The sequence below is a fragment of the Oreochromis aureus genome, linkage group 15 (genome assembly GCF_013358895.1).
Source record: "Oreochromis aureus strain Israel breed Guangdong linkage group 15, ZZ_aureus, whole genome shotgun sequence".
Lineage (NCBI taxonomy): Eukaryota > Metazoa > Chordata > Actinopteri > Cichliformes > Cichlidae > Oreochromis > Oreochromis aureus.
Genome location: NC_052956.1, coordinates 18,699,811 through 18,716,290, shown reverse-complemented (window position 1 = coordinate 18,716,290; position 16,480 = coordinate 18,699,811). Strand labels below are relative to the sequence as shown.

Below are 16,480 nucleotides of genomic sequence, written 5' to 3'. Positions count from 1 at the left end.
TCATCTTTCTGCTAATCTATCTCATAGTTTTCTTGCATAAACCTAACCAAGTATTAAAGTACACATCACTGTTTGAACAAAAAATCTTTTTTTTTCTGAGGTGAGAATATGATCAAAAGTTTGGATAGATTTAAACACAAAAATTAATGCCACCACACACCAGTTATACAGGCTAGGGAAAAATGTCAATTCCCCAACCAGTTGGCAAGTGATTGCTGGAGGTTGCTGGCGGTTGCTAGGTGAAACTGGTCACAAAGACTAAGCTGTGCAGCACTGTATTTGTAAACACTTTTACCTCTTAATAGCATTAAACCTCAATCATTTACCCACTGGTTGTGAAAAACACACTACCGCCTGGTGAATGGAGGTGTGACTCATGACATATTTTATACAAGTATGTATAAAACTACATGGACAAAACAACAATATTTAAAGACATTATCCATGAACATGCAATTGACTGATGTACCTGCAAGGCCTCCAGGAAGCGAAAAGATCCAAGACGCCGGCCCCGTGGCACCAGGCAGAAGGTAGAGTTATGAAGTAGCTCCTGGTAGTCAAACCTATGCAAAGACAGATGTTTAGAAAAAAATTAGAAAGTGGGCAAAAAAGTGACTAAAAATGTGCAAAAAGGGTTTTGTTATGTGAAGCGATATTTTAAATATATTCTCAGAATCAATTATCAGACGAGGAAAAGAGAGATAAATAAAGATCAAATGTCTAAAAAGCACATGTGTGTTGTGTATTGTTCAAGACACTTTAGTGCATTTTTCTGATCTATAGAGTGGAAACAAACAAAGGCCAAAGTGAAAAATGATTGTCAGGCTGAATCTATGCTCCCACTTTGTCACTTCCTCCTCAGCGTCCAAACCTCAATTTCACAGAACAATCAAAAGCAGCTTACTTTTAAATGACTACCGCAGCCTTTTTTCAAGGACTTATATGTTTCCTAAAATGTGTCTTTGTAGAAGTCAGAGTGGTACCTCCTTCAGATCAAAAGATATGGAGGATGGTGGATAAATAATAAAATGTGCTGGAAATAGCACTCCGCAGCTGTTATAAAATCAAACATAGTGGCCCTGAACACATTTCATCTGATCAAGATATGAGAACAGAGAATCGTCCATGCTGGGTTGCTTTCAGTGAAGGCTTCAGTCAGCTGTGTTGGAGAGAACTATTGATCTGAAAGCATAGTTTATCTTGTCCGTCAAGTGAGATCAATGAAAACGTTTGAAGGCCAGTGCTAATATTTTTCTGATGAAATTCTTTTAGTGCAGGTTAGCATCCCCTTAGGGTAGAGTGAGTTAGATTTCACTCAAAGGTTAGCTGATTTCAACTTGATGCTAGTGTGACTGCAGAGAAATTTAAAAAATAAGAAAAAAAATCAAATCATAGCCATCAATTGCTTGTCCTTGTACATTGCTCCTACATAGAAAACTGAAAATTCAGCAGTAATAATGGACTCAACATGTATTATGAATGTACTGTAGTAGTGGTAGAATGGAAGTGAATAATCATTAAACTTAACGTTGGTGGGAGACCTTTAGCCATAGTTCTGTAGTCCTAAGAAAAGTGTGTTGTTGATAATACTGGTACAGACGAAATATTTAATATATACTGATTATACAGGGAAAAGGTTCATATAGAGATATTTATACTCAGGTTTTAGTACATTTGTAACCTCAACATGATTAAGGCTTGGAGTCTAGCTTTATTTGCATGATTGTTAATACGTTCAAACAGGACCATTTTTATCAGAGCTGTGTTGTGATACATTGTGTATGTGTTTTGTCCTGCTGCATATCACTGTATAATGGGATTTCTTCCTCCCCACAGTCTCCACATACCTGCTCACAGAGGATTTTTGGAGTTCTCTTTCTAATATTATTCTACTATTGTAGGGTCTTTATCTTACTAGAAAGTGCTTTGACATAGCTGTTGTTGTGAACTCTGATACTATTCTGTGGAGTAGAGTAGAGACAGTAGTAACACATGTCCTGTGTATAGTGTTATTTAGTTGTTGTCCCATCTCCCACTGGAAAGTGAGACAAAAAGACTGTAGCAAACATAAAAAGGAGCATCTACCATGCAGATAATCAAAGAAATCGAACATATATAAAATATTATATGTGTACTAATATAATACTGAATTCAGAAACAGTAATGCAAGATCGTACGACATTAAAAAGAAAAATTTATTATACTTATGATACTAATATTTACAAGAATTACTACATTACTTTTTCTAAATTAAAAAAAAAAACATAACTAATGCCTAAAGTCCAAAATGTGTCATCTAGAGGTAACATTTCCATTCAATTCAAAAATGATTTGTCTTTAAAAAAAAGTCTTCTATAAACTCTAATAGTTGGACTTCAGACTTTACTCAACTTTTTTTTTTCCTGGCAAGTCACTTCTGTCAGTCGAAAGTCTTTGACTTTAAAGCTCTGACAGCGTATGTGTCAGCGTGCGTGTCAGCGCACGCGCGTGTGTGTGTGCGTGTATGCGCATGATTTGAGGGCTGGCCTGAGGAGATTTCAGTTTGGAGTCTAATCTGTCTGGGGATCAACTGTCCACACAACCTCAACACTAGACAGGTGTGTGTGTGCATGTGTGCGTGTGTGCATGTGTGTGTGTGTGCATGTGTGCGTGTGTGCATGTGCATGTCCACCTGCCTGGAATGTCTGCCTCAATAATGTGGGTGTATGATAAGTCTTCATGATGAGAAAGCGTCTGGCATATCACTTACTGTCACTGCACTTTTTGTGTGTTGCAGTGTGTGCGTATATGTGTTTGTATTTGTGTGACAGAGGAAGCAAGCATAATAAGATGTCAGACGTCCAGTTTGTCACCCAAAGACAAGGTCATGTTGACTGCCACCGAGGGAAATGAACAAAGACACAGTCAGCTTGTCACATCTAAAGATGGGAATTTGAGAATAACAAGACATACTATTTGGCTAAAATTAAATCTCACTTCACCACACAGCTCCTCTGATTCACGCTTCCACTGCCAAAAATGGCTTTTTTGTAAACTTTGGTCAGTAAAGCCTGATTTGTTTTTTATGATGTCATCATTGCCTGCCTTTCCCAGACGGCAATTCTGTAATGAAATGGCCGGGGAACCTGACTTTTTTTGATGAGGTGAAGGTGTTTTTTCCTGAGATGCAAGCTGAACCCTAACTTTTGACATCGGAGGATTTTTGAGGTCCTTTAAGCTCCAGAGGTGGAGATGGAAGCAGAAATGGAAGCGACACATATATCACAAAATATGGAAAAGTCAGTGTCTCCAAGGATTAATTAGATGCACTGTCCTTAAACAGTACAATATACAAGTCTGGGGCTATTTATAAAGTATATTCTGTTCTTATTTCATCATAAATTATATCTAAAAATGTCCTTACTGTTTAAGTTACATGTTAAAGATCGATGTGAAGAACTATAAAGGCTCTCTGCAGTGGTTTAAAATCATCAAATAATTCAGTAAAATACTATATTTTTGGCAAGCTGGTAACAGTGTTCAGTCATGTCGTAAAATCCATCCATCCATTCTCTCCCGCTTATTATTTTCAGGGTCACGAGAGCGGGGGCTGGAGCCTATCCCAGCTGACTTAGGGTAAGAGGCAGGGTACATCCTGGACAGGTCACCAGTTTGTCACAGGGCTAACAAACATAGACAACCATTCACACCTATGGGCAATTTATAGTTTCCAATTAGCCTATCCCCACTAAGTGCATGTCTTTGGACGGTGGGAGGAGGCTGGAGAGAACCCACACAATCACGTGGAAACTCCACACACAGATGGAACTGAACTCAGGATCTTCTTGCTGTGAGGCAGCAGTGCCAACCACCGTGCCACCATGCTGCCCAAGTTATAAAATGATTAGCAAAATGTTTTGTCATTGAAATCATAACCTTGTTTAAAATGGTTCGACTTCTGGTAAAGTTTTGGAGGCATTTTAACCAAACAGAAAACTGAGAAAATGTGCACTGGATGCACAGGAAGTGCAGATTATGAAGTGTCTTTATTAGATATTAGACTCTAGTCGCTCTCACTGACTGGCTGATCCTCTCAAAACACAATTTCTCAACTGATTAAACTGTCATCACACCTCCTGAGCCACCTGCCGCAGTGTTTGCATAAAGGGGCTGCAGGGTGTCTCACCTGTGTGTGCACATAGAGCACTACCTTTTCCTTACTGCTAGTTTCCTTAAGTGAATGAGAGCGTGTGAATGCTTTTCTTATGTACATTTATAATGTAAACAATTATTTTTTTCTTGTGCCGGTAACACTGTTCATTTTCAAAGATCTGCACTGAGTGTATGAGAAGGACCTGTTATGCAACTACAATACATGTCACAATATTTTTACAATACCTATGTGAAGCAGTGCAAGAGGTGCAGCTGTAACTGTAAGAAACTATGTTGCACATGCAAATGAGGATGATTTGTTATGATATCTAAAATATAGCACTCATTATTAAAAGCAATCTAGAATATCTCCTTCATGTATTTTATGTTATCTTTATTCAATCAGTTTCTGGTGTATAATCAGCCTTCCCTCCACTTTTCTTGTAATTTTCAATTAACCATGCGTCTCTCCTGTTATCAATCACCAAAACTGTGATGGCAGGCATCTAAATGCAGCAGGAAATGCAACTTTTATATACAACTATACAATGGGACTAAAACCGTGTGTTTAACCTAACTTCAGCTCATGTCTGTTTGTACCAAATGGGTTTTGTGTGATTTTCTCTCTCCTTGTGGGCAGGAAAGTCACATAGAGACAGACAAGACAAAGTCAGAGTTGGATGATACCCAGTAAGAGGGAATTAAGAATCAATACGTGCCACATAGAATCACTCAGAACATTTTAGCTGAAAAACAAAAGAAAGAGTGTTGTTCACTATAAAGTAAAAGGGTTTTCTCAGTAGAAGACACTAAATAGTTTCAGGAGTGATGGATCAATACGGTTTACAGAGTGAAAAATGTGCCCTTTTATATCTGAAGACAAGCCAGAATCCAAAAAACAAAATATTTCACACAAAATACAATACAGCTGGAGAGCTCTCCTCACAGAAAGACAGACAAAAATATTGTTGGTATTGACAGCTCCGTCTGTTGTTTACCGTCTGATTCAGAAAATATCTCAAAAGGTTCCCAACACGGCTTGAGGATAAAAGGGTAGACACAGATACAGACTGATGGATCAACAACAAAAGTCATAGGTTTATCTAATTCTGCAGAAATTAGAACTGAATCCATGACAGCAGACAATAATTTAACCTGAAATTGACAAGAATCAGTGTAATGATGTGAATCTTCAATGAGATAATTATCAGTTGAGTTGTCTGGTTTGATTCATATTGTGCAAACACACAATGCATCGCATGTTACTTCCATTGGTTTCACTGTCAATACAGAGAAGTGTCAACACATGTACTGACCTGCATGTTTTTAAACTGGAAAAAAGAATAGGTTTACACGTGTTGTACATGGACAGAAAAGCCCTTATTTAACTAGACAGTCCAAGCTCACAACATTTATTATGATAAATGTGATGTGCTATGTAAACTGCAAATGCCTTTACCAGTAATTACTACTACTACTACTCTCTCTCAAACAAACGTTCCTCTAGGTATAATTGTTTAGTATGTGTGGCTTATCATTTGCTGTGTGGACTCATAAATTATGAAGCAGAGAGACACAACCAGGAACATCGTGGAGGAGAAAATAAACAACCTTTGTTCACAGAAGAGCAAACAAGGCTAAAATGTTGCTCACTTGTGTAATTTAGGAGAGAATGACAATGAATTGAATAACTTGAACCACACAGTGGAAAATGTCTTCCTTAGAAGAACTACTCAGGCGCCAGAGTCTTTAAATGCAGTATATATATATATATATATATATATATACATATATATATATACACACACATCATCTACAGTCATCTGTTCTGCTTCATTACAAAGTATTAAAGAAGTGAGTAAACATTAGCTGACATAAGCAGCAGCACTAAGAAGGTCTTGCTGTGAGAAAATGAATTTTCTCTCTAATTTCAGTAAAATCAAAATAAAACATACAAATAAAATAAAACAAAAACTCAATGTTAACTTGGACCGGGGATTCCCTATTAACAGCTCCTCGTGGTGATAGCGCTTGCTCCCATTTTAAAAGAAAGAGACCTCCAGCAGGACTAGGCTAAGGAGGAGTCAGCAATCTGCTGCAATTAGTTAATAAGGGAAAGAGAAGACAAAAACTGAGAGCAAAGAGATCATAAACAGCAACGAGTAAAACACAACTACAGAAGGAGTAGACAAATCTTAATGCATCAGAAGTGATAAGCAGCGAGTGGAGGAGGAGAAGTGTTCAATCCATCTTGGAAAGTCCCCCCAGTAGCCTGAACTTATAGCAGTATAACTAAAGGATGATCCAGGATCACCTGATCTGGCTCTAACTTTAAGATTTACTAGGACTAAAACTGAAAGTGGATAGAGTTTGTCTCCTGAACCCGAATTGGGTTCCAGAGGAGGGGAGCCTGATAACCGAAGGTTCTGCCTTAAATTTGGAAAGTCTATTACAAAAACATGCATTTACTACTTATTGCTAAAATATAATAGTCTGAAATTATATATTTATTTATTTTTGCTTTTGACAGGAAATGCTTGGCAACCGAAAAAGTCACTATTTATAGTTATAGTTATTAATTATAATTTTTTATAAAAAGTTATAACACCCGTTTGTCTTTATCAACTTATCAACAGAATTCAATTTTGGTCTCTAGTTACAAGAAACTTACTACAGAACGCTGCAAAGTTTATGTACAAGACAAAATCAATGCTGATAGTGAGACTGAGGAACCTCATCATTCTGTCGCCACTGTTTTCACTTGACAGATATAGTGAAATGTTCCTCCTGATTGTAAAAACTCATTGTCATCATTGGCATTGTGCTCTTGCGTCTGTACTGGATTATTAGAGTTAGTGTATTCCATAACAGTAACACCTATACTCAGTTGTTTTACACTTTACAAATTTGGTCTTTCATTTACCCTTAGCCATTTTTTAAATGTATTTATGTATTTTAATTTGTCAGCTACTGCAATTAGCTTCATTTTTCTTCATTTTTCCTTTGTAAGCCAGCTTCGGAAATTGACATTAAACTATTGTTCCAAAGGGTAAAAAAATCAAAGACAACCCAGAAAGACTATCTGAGAGATGATTAAGAATACAGGTATAAATAGTTTATTTTGAGTTTCCCTGACTTTTTTAAAATGTAAAATGAACCTGTGTAACAGTCCCATATAGTTTGGTATATTGCACTGTAGCTGTTTCCATGTGACTGCTTATTGAAGAAGCAGAAATAAATATTAAAACAATTCAAGAGACACCTCTTAACAACTCTAAGAACTGGACTAAAGGGGATAAAGTTAACTCCTACAACAGTCACAGAAGAGTATATCAACACCTAGCTCTTTAGAGTCCTTTGGAAGCTGTTTAAAAACTCATCAAAGCATCAACAAGCTATTTAGTCCATCATTAGAGAGTGTGGCAGGGAATGTGTGCATGTGTGTGTATCTGAGAGAATCAGCGGCTGTGTTCTGGCTAATGTGTGTTCTCACATTAGTGCGGAGGCATGCTTGTGCATTTAAAAGCGGTGCATTGTCTCAAATTTGCATTCAACAAATCACATAATTCAGAGGCCTTATGGAAAATGTTTTCATGCTTTAATGGCCAGTGCTGCAAAGAATCGATGGAAAGGAGCTGAGGGAAGAACTCGCTGCTAATCTGAAGCTTTTTAGTTTGTTTTCACAGAGATAGAAAAAAGTGAAGGATTCTTACAAGCGAGCATATTTTGATGAAAGCAAAGTAGACTTAGATTTTGGTTAAGCATGTGCTGCAGAGGATTAAAGGATTCAGTAAGCTTTAAGCAAACTGCTTGACAGATATTTAGACAGTCAGAAATGATTAGTAAGAGAGTCAAGCAAGCGTGAAATACAGTCCTTCTGTCAGACACTGGTGGAATCTCCCAGACGAACACAAGGTGTCCTTTGGCATTGGTGCCATAACAGGCTGGGTTTATGGCACGGATGCCAGCGTTTCAGCTCCAGCTCACATATAGATGCTTGTAAAAGGCTACTAGCATCACATTTAAACACACCAGGCGAGTGTCAATCTTTAATGTGCAGAGGTAACCCAACTCATATGCTTTTCTTAAACATAACCAAATAGTATTTGGCATCTAAAACCTAATGTAATAAAACAGCAGCATTTGACACCCTATAATGGTGATGCTGGGAAGACCTTTCAGCAGGGCCTCTCACAATGGATCTTTCTTTTTATAAAAGAATAAATCTGTGCTTAACCCATGCATACAATTTTATACTTAAAGAGCCAAAGGTTATTCACCATCCACCTGCTTCCTTTTATTCTCTTTTTTTCAAAATAACTTCTCAGACCTTTTCTTTCCCACCTGAGCCACAGTTTATGTCTCAGGGGACATCGGCCACTGAAGTTATTGCTTCACTTTTCTTTCTTAGTAAAATCTGTATTTTCCTCCTTGAACATTATAGTTTCAATGTGTCCAATTATTATTATAATTTTTAGTGTGCATGCTTCTTTTCCAACTTATTTTTTTTCTGCTTTTTGCTTATTACACAGTAGAATGAGGCATTATGGCTGCTGTTTGCAGGCTCGTACCTGTTGATTTCGAATGAATCAGATTCAGTAATACATCAGCAAAAATGGGGTGTAGCTAATTTGTTATGAACAAGATCCAATAATGTATAAGGTGACAGGATATAGTTAGGACTGGATCAGGTGACCCTGAATCCTCCCTCAGTTATGCTGCAATAGGTGTAGGCTGCTGGGGGATTCCCATGATGCATTAGCATTTCCTTTTCAGTCACTTTTCTCACTCAATGTGTTAATAGACCTCTCTGCACTGAATCATACTTGTTATTATCTCTATATCTCTTCCACAGCATGTCTTTTATCCTGTCTTCCTTCTCTCACCCCAACCGGTCGCAGCAGATGGCCGCCCCTCCCTGAGCCTGGTTCTGCCGGAGGTTTCTTCCTGTTAAAAGGGAGTTTTTCCTTCCCACTGTCACCAAAGTGCTTGCTCATATGACTGTTGGGTTTTTTCTCTGTATGTATTATTGTAGGGTCTACCTTACAAAATAAAGCATCTTGAGGCGACTGTTGTTGTGATTTGGCACTATATTAATAACATTGAATTGAATTGAATTTGCCCCCCAAAAAACAGGCTAAAAACTACATTTTTCAAAACACACGGATATTGGTGAGGATATAGGATTTAAAATCTTTTTCAGCCCTCACACAACTATTCCATCACTTTTGTGAGCACAATTGAGAGCATCACAGGAGTTTAGACAACAACAAATAATCTGCAAGTTTGTATGTTTGAAGCATAGCAGCTGTACTTACTTTTACAGTTTTATAACCTTGGCTTAATGGTACTTTATTTTGAAATAAAGACCCTACAATATTAGTGAAAACCTCAAGAATGACACATTCTTCTATGAGCAAGTACTTGGTTACAGGAAGGAAGAACCCTCTTTAGCAACTTGAGAACCAGGCTGAGGGGAAAGAGAAGAGGAAATGCATGATATCAGTGCCTACTTACCTGTATAATAAACGAGGTATTATAGTGGCAGTTTCATAGACTTTTAATAATTAAGAAAGTGGATGGATCAATGGATATAAAACCTTTTTTCCTGAATCATCCGTCAGACCAAGCAAATGTGCCGGATTTAAGAAGTCTAATTGCAGTTTTTCAGTGTTCAAGTGCTAATAAGAAAAAAACATATTGGTTCTAGTAGCACTTTAATATTGTTCTACATTAAAATTTACCCTTTTGATTTCCTTCTCTAAACAAAAGTTTACATGGTTCTGCCTGTTGTTTTCTTCCTTCCTAATCAGTGTAATTTCCTTACAGCAGAGGAGAACAACCTCACATTATGATAAATATACCACAAATAGCAAAAGCAGCACAGAAGTGCAGTAGCAAAGGGAGAGGATAAGGGGAATTCAAACTTTACCTAACAACTCAAACAAACAAACCCAGGGTGAAAACTAACGAAAACAAACGTATGTGCGCCTCTTCAGGCCCACAGGTTCAGAATGTGTGTAATATTCACAAGGACTGCTTTTAACCTTCACATCCAAACAACAGAAGCTCCGGAGGTCTCTGGAAGGGCAGCTAAGGCAGAGGTTGGGGAGCAGAGGAGTCCCAGACGGGGTGCATCAAAGTTTGTTAAAACACGACTACTTTAAGGGGAAAATACTGTTAGTATAGCGGTCTATTCCCATCAAGTTCCATTAAAATACCAGAAGACAGATGGCACAGCATCACAGAAACACCTTAGCTTCAAGTGTGCGTGTTTGAGGGAGAACCATTTGCATGTTCATTGCTGTGTCTTTGAGACAGAGAGAAATTTCCATATTTATCACTGTGTGTATGTGTGTGAGTGTGTACGTAAACATCACTGTTCCCTTCTCTCACTGAGTTGAAACACAGGTCTCTGGGCTGGTATTAAAGCTTAATGTTGCAGACTGGCCTGGCACAGAATATTAATGCACACTTACTAATACATGATGCCACACACATATACGCAGGCAGAGCTACAATGTACACAAGCAGAGGAAATGTATCTATACAGTTTGAAGAAAACAAAGTATCAAATCTTAAACAATTTTGTCATTATTGCAAGTCGGATGCTAAATGTATTACCTCACCTGAGCACCTGCCAATGCTGAGTATCAGTCTGGCACCAATATTCTCTTTGCCCCAAATTTAAAGTCTAACTCGGATAAGACAAAATAAATGTAACTGAGAAGAGCCTGCCTCACCATAAGCTATAATGACATTCTCATTCTGTAGAATAAAAAAACAACAATATGTAAAAATATGCTTATATTTGCATAACAATTCAAAAAGTTTTAAATGGTACTTAGTATCAGTTCAGACAGGCCACAAAGTCAAGTTTAGCCACAGAGCAATGCCAACATAAATCACCTGATACATTTCTACACATTCAAATGCATTATCACATATAGCCTATATGTGCAGTTTAAGTGTAGATTAGCATGCCCACAGCTGTCAATCTCAGCTCACTTTTGCACACATGAGTTTTATTGCTACTAGTCTGCCAGGAGAGTTTGATAGTGGTGTTTGACTGCTCACAATTTCCAGCAACTCTTTCCCTCCTGGTCATGCAATACACATTTTTCCCCTCTAGACAGGTATTCGCCAGGGGTTTTTAGAGTGAGGCCTTACCTAACCAGTGATATGTCTATTGTCAGTGATGCCTGCTTTGTTCTGTGCTAGGGTCCTGCTGCTGCTTTATGATTTCCATTGGTGTGAAAGGGCAGCGAGTTTCCAAATCACAGCCTTGTAAATTAGTCCAAATGAAAATAGTCATTTTCTTTTGAGCAGTCTAAACTAAAGAGGTCCAGGGCTTCATGTGAAAGAGACATTGTAGAAGTGAAAAAGGACTGACACATTATGTTAAAGACTAACTCATGCACTACCAACTTACAGCATTACAAGCCTGGTACCTTTAAAAAGCAATATGCTAAATTATACCATTTCTTACTAAGAAAAGTACCATGTTGGATTTATTCCTCATAGGGTGTGTGGCTTTTGTTTGTATTTTACATATGCCTCTATTGACTCTAACTAATGGAAATACTTCCACTGTGCAAGGTTGACCTCTCTGCCATCTCACTATCTGCAGGACTGTTAGCCATCTTCTGAGAGTGTAATGCACACTTTAAGGCTGCAATTGTGACTATTGCAGAAAAAACTGAGTTGAAGAAAGATTGATCTGATCACAAAAATCGCATAAATATTATCATAATTAAAAACAAAAACAGTTCTGCGATTACTTCTTTAGGCTTCGGAGTGTAACAGACTTAAAGTTTTGTGGTTCACAAAGAAAAAAGTTTAAGTACTGCAATTATACACAAATAATTTAGCTAAATATCTAAAGTTTGCAAGCGTGAAGGTACAATAATGAATTTCTCATTAAGGTATTTAGAAAATTTTTATCATTTTTACAGACAGCCTTATTTTGAGTACTTACTATTTATTATAAAGTTTTACAACAGCCTTCATCCAACAACTGTTGCTCACAGCCAACTCTCCTTTTTACTTCTCGCTATTTTCATTGACTTCAGTTTGATAGTTTTTATTTTAATTCGCCACAGCAGCCGACAGTGTGCCATAGTAACAAGAGACTATTTGGCCTTGAGTACATCTAAAAGGAATTTAGTGGTATCCAGTCTCATTCAAGTGGATTGAACAAGGGATGTTGTTGTTGGGCAAGCATTCCTGCACAAAACAGGTAAAAGCTTTCTGCTGTTAACCAATCAACTGTGACCTTTCAGAGTCCTCTAGCTCGCACAGCAGCACAAACAAAAAAAATCACTTCAAAGCAAAGAAATAAAAAGCTGCAAACAGTGCATCTTTATTTAGTTGTTTTCCAAGCACAGAGCAGTAGGTGATAGTCTGACATTTCTAAATCACAGAGGTAGACTGTTACTGTGTGTGTTATCAGCAGGTGTTGTTTGAGGCCATGTGTGTTGTCAGAAGGATGGAGAAAAGCAATGGCAATTTTAGAGTAATTCTTTGCCCAAAGTCTTCTTTCAGTAAATCCGTAATTTTCAGAGCATTATCTGGATGGAACAAACTGCTTCAGAAAATGGGCACATTAGCAAACATCTCCATGTTTAAGAAAATGATAAAACTGCTGGTACTACATAACTGAAGTAGCTTGTAAAATAGCTTGTAATACTGCTATTTGACCTTTAGATTTCTTTAAAATTTAATTGTGAAATGTGATAAGGAGAGAAGGAAATCCAGCAAATAATCAGTCCAATTGGATGTTGAACCAGGGACCTACTTCGCTGGCATTTGCACCCTTGTGGTAGACGCCCTTCTGTCTTGGTTTATTTAGTTAATATTGCTTGTAATACTGTCAGGTTAATAAGGTATGCACTTGAACATGTTTTTATACTGTTTTTGTTCCTTTCTCCTCTCCTTCCTTTCTTCCTCTGGCTTCTTATGAGTAATGCCTCTCTGAGAGTAGCACATACTCTGAAGTGGTGTGTGGATGTGTGTGCGCTGTGAGACACCATTAACACCCTCCCTGTTCCCCTACAGCATTCAGTGGGGCAGTATGAAGATGGGTGTGTGTGTGTATGCCAAAGTGAGCGTGGTAAAACACCAAACCCATCATCTCATTCTGTATTTTCTGTTTCATGTGCTGTGTTTTTTTTTCTTTTCGTCTCTTTAAAATGTCACATTAAATCAGAACGTATGTGTAATTCTTCAAAAAAATTATCTTTTGTTCTGCTGTATTTTAAGTTTCTAAGGTGCTGTAATACTTCCAGCATTTTTGTGGCATCTGTTGACAGTAACTGGTTTGTATGAACAGCCTTGAGCTTGAATAGCCATTAATAGATCAAAATAAGAAGAAAAAAAAGAAGAAAAGGGGAATTTTAACTTCTTAACCTTAAGGTTTTCACTTGGAATGTGTTCCTCAAGGGTAATGAGGTTTTGTTATTAAAAAGGACATATGTTGATATTTTACAATATTTCCCTTTTATTTATACAAAAGTCCTGTTACATGCAGTTAAAGCATCAGTTGCGTGTGTATCCATTACAGTTAAAAGCACATAAAGAAAGAACAAGAAGCATTTAGTGTTTAGATAAAGATCATGTTTTATTATTGGTTTACAACACATGGGCCAAATGACCGACTACACATCTACATTCAGTGACTGTATATGTATATGGGCCATTGGCAGGTCATTTGAAAGTAAGTTGATTTTGCTATCTATTATTAGACAGGAAGGAGGGGAGGATAGCATCAGTTTATATGTCTTGCTATTCCTTTTTGAGCATAACATTTCGGTTACTTACGTACAGATGAATAATACTGGGTATTTTTGTTACTTGGATTTGGTACAAATATTCAACTGGTCTCAAACATGAATATATATATCAGCCAATTACATGGCAGCAATCCAGTCCATTTTGGAATATATGCACATGGTCAAGCTGAGCATCATCATCATCTCTTTGAACTGGTCTGAGTATTTCAGAAACTGCTGATCTACTGGGATTTTGCCACACAATCATTGCCACATTTTACAGAGAATGGCCTAGAAAAGAGAAAAAAAATCCACAGAGTGGCAGTTCTCTCGGTGAATGGACTTGATGGACTACAGCAGCACAAGACCACACTGGGTGCCACTCTTGTTGGCCAAGAACAGGAAACTGAGGCCACAATTCACAATTCACCAAAATCGGACAATAGAAGGCCGAAAAAATGTTGTCTGGTGTGATGGGCCTTGAATTCTGTTGCAACTTTTAGGTGGTAGGGTTCAAAAACGAGTAAACACGAATGCTTGGCTCCACCCTGCCTTGTGTCAACGGTTCAAGGTGCTGCTGTTATAATAGTGTGTGGAGATATTTTCTCAAAGATTTGCATGACAGATGTGCAGCTGACAAATGTGCAGCAAGTGTATCTTGTGAATGTGGATGGATCAAAAACTCAGAGGGAGGTTTCCAGCACTTTGATGAATTGTTGCCATGAAGTTATGAAGTTGTGAAGGAAAAAGTTATCCAACCTGGTACTAGCAAGGGGGTCAGTGTATACATGAAGGATTGTTAAACCTCTAATTATAGTGTAATGACGATGTAACACTGTTTCTGGATCTGGTAACTTTTAAATAAAAGTTTAATATTTGGTTCAACAACATCTAAATTTCACAAGTATGGGCACAAACAGAGTCACAGGCACGAGAAAGACCAAAAATCGTACACCTCTATGCCACAAGCAAAAAGATAAAAACAAATCATCCTTAATTACAAAAATCTCAAATAAATCTCTTTGCCAGTAAAATCAACATGATGGATTTGAGCATTTGTTTCCGCCTCATTTGTAAGCTTTGGATCATCTGCCAAATGAATAAATATAATTATTTCCCAGTTGGATCATTTGGTGTACTGTAGGGCTGTCACTCACTATTATTTTTTATATTATATGCTTTTATTTTCTATTTAGAAATGTAATTAAATTATTATTGACTATCTGGTGATGTGTTGGTCTATAAAATATTAGTATCTCTGAAGATTATTACAAACCTATTCAGAGTCATGGATAATGTATTTTTATTTCTTGTTTTGTTTAAGACATCAGAACTGATTGCAGCAGGAAATTCATTCTATATAGACCTTAAAAACATAAAAGTAGCTTCACAGTGAAGAAGTTAGATCCAGCGACTGAATAAATGAAAAGTTTATTCTTGTACACAGGACAGGACTCCAGTCTAAACAACGTAGCGGTGTATATAAGAAGTGTATAAGAATAAGCAGCAGCAGAAACTATTCTAGCAGAGGAGGAAATTTGATAGAAAATATTTCTGTGAAAGACAAAGCGTCACCAACTCCTTCTCCAGTTTTCTTATTATCCATCAGGTGAACTGTATCATGTGGTTTAAACCACAAACCTCGAGCTTTATTCCACATGGCAGGCTCCATTCTACACATGGGGAGATTCACTGATGACCGCAAACACACACTATTCACACTCACACATGAAGGAAAATGAACTTGTGAGGTTATCCTCAGTGCGGGCAGCTAGAAATCAATAATTGTGAATACATGCCACTTAACTCTCACCCACTTCGGCTCCAGCTCCCTCTCTATCTCTGTCGTTCCAGTAAAGAGGAGTGGCGAAGATGGAGAACAGGCGAGTCAAAGTCATCCTCCATCTCCCCCAACTCCCCCTCCTCTCTCCTAGTCCTCTGTGGTTCCAGAGATAGCGACAGGCATTAAACAACATCGGGCAGGAAATCAGAGATGCAGCGTCTTCTTCCTGCTGTTGAATTATTCAACACTACAAAGGTAGCTAATGCGAACGCACGGTTAAACGCACAAACACACACTAATATGAAATTTCATGCAGGGATACCGATGATGACTTTGATAAGAGGTGGCCCACACAGCATGTTACTGTATCTTTCATCAAATCTCTCTCCTTCTTTTGTCTCTCACAGAACTGCAGGATGCTCTGGAGATGTCCATACCTCAACAGCAGTGGACAGCCAGTTTTTGAGGACACCAAAATCAAGGTGTTGCCAAAAACCTGTCACAGCATGTTAATCATCCATGCCAGTTGCTTGGTGATGTATGGACTAAGGCTAGTCAGAGGTCATCTGTCTGTCTCCTGGTTTTCTGTGAAAGCATTAATCATTTCTGCAGAGTACAAAGCCTTCTCTAGTAGCCATGCTAATTATGGCAGGAGGAAAGCAATGGATTGTAACACAGTCAGACTTATTTTTGCAGTCTCAGTAGTTTAGCCTCTGGTAGCCATAACAAAGACTACAGATTTAGGGTGTTCTGGCTGCTGTTTTGGTTGCACTGTTTAGCATGACTAAATTAAACG

At 37.8% G+C, this 16,480-nt stretch overlaps 1 protein-coding gene across 1 annotated transcript in view; it reads right to left on the bottom strand.

Annotated features, from left to right (window-relative positions):
- Nucleotides 1-16,480, bottom strand: part of LOC116309414 (exostosin-1) — a 338,957-nt gene that overhangs the window by 53,394 nt on the left and 269,083 nt on the right. Inside the window, exon 4 of the mRNA XM_039598639.1 lies at nucleotides 470-563. Within this exon, the coding sequence (XP_039454573.1) occupies nucleotides 470-563 (94 nt within the window). The remainder of the gene's footprint in view (nucleotides 1-469; nucleotides 564-16,480) is intronic.